At 44.6% G+C, this 3,576-nt stretch overlaps 1 protein-coding gene across 1 annotated transcript in view; it reads right to left on the bottom strand.

Annotated features, from left to right (window-relative positions):
* Positions 1 to 6: 6 nt before the first annotated feature.
* Positions 7 to 3,576, bottom strand: part of LOC108289943 (zinc finger protein 264) — a 22,200-nt gene continuing 18,630 nt past the window's right edge. The window contains exon 4 of the mRNA XM_017509571.1: positions 7 to 1,971. Within this exon, the coding sequence (XP_017365060.1) occupies positions 344 to 1,971 (1,628 nt within the window). The 3' untranslated portion in view covers positions 7 to 343. The remainder of the gene's footprint in view (positions 1,972 to 3,576) is intronic.

The raw sequence follows: 3,576 nt of genomic DNA, 5'->3' as shown, positions 1-3,576 counted from the left end.
GACACAAAAAGGGTCAAGGCCCTTTACCTTGAAACATTTCCCTTCCCCCAAATATACTAAGGAATCTATGACAAAGCGCTGCAGGCTTGGCAGAGAAGTCTGAAAAGATGTGTGCTTGCATTTCATTTTTTTCTGTTTCCTCCTCCTTTTAAAAATAATTCCTGAGATAACATTGCACTGTAAACTAAGGAGAAAGATGCAGCTGAAGGTTTTCCTATGTGCACAATAACCACCAGGTCTCTCTCCAGGATAAATTATCAGATGGAGAATAAGGCTGTAGACGGAATGAATTTCTAACATGACTCTTCAGATGACATGTAATGTTCAGCAACAGAATGTTTTCTCACAGTGAAGACACTTGTGGGGTTTCTCTTTGGTATGGTTGATCAGATGTAGAGGAAGATGTTTCCTCTGGCAAAATATTTGCCTCAGTGTTTACATTCAAAAAGTCCTTCCCTAAAAGAAGTTCTCGAAGGGTAACTGAGGTTTGTCCACTTGTGAAAGGTCTTCCCACATCTGTTACACTGACAGGATTTTTCCCAGTATGCATCCTTTGATGCTGAGTGAGGGATGAGCTGCGACTGAAGGCCTTTCCACATTCACTGCACTTATAGGGCTTCTCTCCAGTATGGATAATTGCATGTCGAATGAGGTTTGTGCTCCAGCAAAAAGATTTCCCACACTCAACACATTCATAAGGCTTCTCTCCACTATGAATCCGCTTGTGCCTCGTGAGGCCTGACATGCGAGTAAAAGCCTTTCCACACTCCACGCACTCATAGGGCTTCTCTCCAGTGTGGATGCTGAAATGTCGGATGAGGTCCTTCCGATTGCTAAAGGCTTTTCCACATTCTTTGCACTCAAAAGGTTTTTCTCCAGTGTGGGCCCTTTTATGCAAGATAAAAGTAGAGCAGTGGGTGAAGGCCTTTCCACATTCACTGCACACGAAAGGCTTCTCCCCAGTATGAATCCGCTGGTGCCTCTTGAGGTATGATCGGTGGTTGAAAGCTTTCCCACACTCGAGGCACTCAAAGGGCTTCTCCCCAGTGTGGATGACATAGTGGTGAATGAGGGCTGCGCTCTCCAAGAAGACCTTCCCACATTCACTGCACTCATAGGGCTTCTCCCCAGTATGAGTCTGCTGGTGCCACATAAGGTATGACCTGTGTTTGAAGACCTTGCCACACTCCAAGCACTCATAGGGATTCTCACTACTGTGGACAACATAGTGCCGAAGAAAACCTGGCCTATGTCGAAAGACTTGCCCACATTCTGTGCACACAAAGGATTTTTCTCCAGTGTGTCTCCTGTTATGCAAGACAAAATTGGATCGGTGGGTGAAGGCCTTTCCACATTCATTGCACTTGTAAGGCTTCTCTCCACTGTGAATCCGCTGGTGCTGAGTAAGGTATGACTTCCGGTTAAAGGCCTTTCCACACTCCATACACTCATAGGGCCTCTCCCCAGTGTGGATCATGTGATGTTGCAGGAGATGTGTGCTCTTAATAAAGGTTTTCCCACATTCTGTGCATTCATAGGGCTTCACTCCAGAGTGAATTTTCTCATGTCCAGCAAGGAGGTGTTTCTTGTTAAATACTTTTCCACATTCACTGCATTTAAAGATATTTTCCTCTTCCTGATTCATGGGATCTTTACCTGATTCACATGAGTTATGGCTATGGACTGTATCTGCTGGAGAGACTTGCTCCTGTCCAATCCTTGAACACACACCATCAGCTGTCCCTAAACCATCACATTCAGAGCTCATTTTCCCAGGAAGTTTCTCCTGGGGATCTATTCCTGGTATTAAGTGTCCTTCCTGCATTTCTGATAGCCCATCCTGATCCTTGGCTTGCCCCAACTGGGAGGCCACTGAATTTCCTTTTGTCAGTTGTCCCTGAAGTGAGATTCCCTCTGACAAAGCTGGATCACAAGTAGTAGGTTCTGTGGTCTTAGGCTTTCCTTTGTCACCTGCAAGAAATCCAGTGCACAAAAGGGCCTGTTAGTAAAGGACACCACGGAAAAAAGAGTATTACCATTTCTGTGAAAAACGATAGATAAAAATATTGGTTCTGTGTTTGCAATTTTCTGTATCTCAAATTATTGGGTTTGCAATTTCTTTCTATTCCGGTCCCTGGACTCAGGATATCCTGAAAGGGGGACCTAGTAGGGAGAGGCCGGGTCAGGAGACAATGAGTTTGTAGTGGGGCCACCTTCACAATTACACATTGGACCTGGGTGGACAGAGTAACGATTATACTGTGCATGGAAAGCTTCCTTTAAGCAACTAAGCAAGGATGTTCTGTGTTGCTACAAGAACAAGAGGAAGGAGCACCTCATGAGCCCACATGGAAGATAGGAAGTAAGCAACAAAAATTAATTCCCCAAAAGAAGTATGCTTGTTGTGTGAAGTCATGGAAAGTAACCTGTAAACAATTCCAAAATGTTTTTACTCATAGTGGGACCCAATGGCCCTAACTGACAGTTTATGCAAACAGGTAACTCATTATGGATCCTTCCACAGTTTATCCTGAAGAGATGACTCAGGCCACACCAGAACACTAAACCACGTGATTAGAAGCTTAGAGCTTAATATAACATAAACACTGAATCTCTGGAAAAGATGACATGCTGGAAACATGTGATGATACAATCAACTGTGGTTATGTCATGAGGCTTCGGTACAATTCTGGGCAATGAAGAGCTGGTGAGTGTCCTGGGTTGGCAACACTATAAGCTCATATTGCCATATGCCAGACTGGGGCACAGCGAGTTCCTGAAGATACTGAGGCTTTGTGTTGGGAACCTTTCCAACTTCACATTCTGTGTCACTTCTAATTTGTTCCCTTTGCCTGTAATAAATATGACTGTAACTAAAATAGGTTTTAGGAGTTCTATGAGTCTTTTTAGCTAATTAGTAAACCTGACAGTGGCTTTGGGATCCAAACTTGTAGTCAGTGTCAGAAGAGCTGGACAGACCTGGTAGCTTTAGAGGATTGTGTCCTTAACCTTGAGTTCAGCTAATCCTGGGTAGGAAGAAATCAGAGTTTTCCCATAAGAAGTGCTCGATGAAGTGAGTCCTATGCTTGTGAAGAAGAGCTGCCATAAAGAGAAAGCGGGAAGGACATTGTAGTCTTAGGAGACAATACAAAGAAACTGCAGGATGCTGTTGATGACAATCCAGGGACAGAGGGGGAACTGACTGCCATGATTCTGAGCTGGGTGTCAGTGAAGGTCATGTGACTAATGCTACTGTCAATCCAGGGCTCATAAGGAAAGAGGTAAGAGGACCTGGCTTGACACACAGAGTCTCATATGCCCAGGGAATAGCCTGGTAAAAAGAGTAGCACCATACACATAATCAATGGCCAGGCTGCTGTGTATGGTGCTACTCTTTTCATCTCAGCCTCCCAAAAGCCTGTAATCCCACTGCTTTGGGAGGCCAAGATGGGCAGACTACTTGAGCCCAGAAGTTCAAGACCACTCTGAGAAACACAGCAAGTCCCCATCTCTATAAAATTTTTTTTAAAAACAAAACCAGGCCGGGCGCAGTGGCTCAAGCCTGTAATCCCAGCA

Source organism: Cebus imitator, unplaced genomic scaffold (assembly GCF_001604975.1).
Source record: "Cebus imitator isolate Cc_AM_T3 unplaced genomic scaffold, Cebus_imitator-1.0 Scaffold417, whole genome shotgun sequence".
Taxonomy (NCBI): domain Eukaryota; kingdom Metazoa; phylum Chordata; class Mammalia; order Primates; family Cebidae; genus Cebus; species Cebus imitator.
This window is presented reverse-complemented; position numbering and strand designations above follow the sequence as displayed.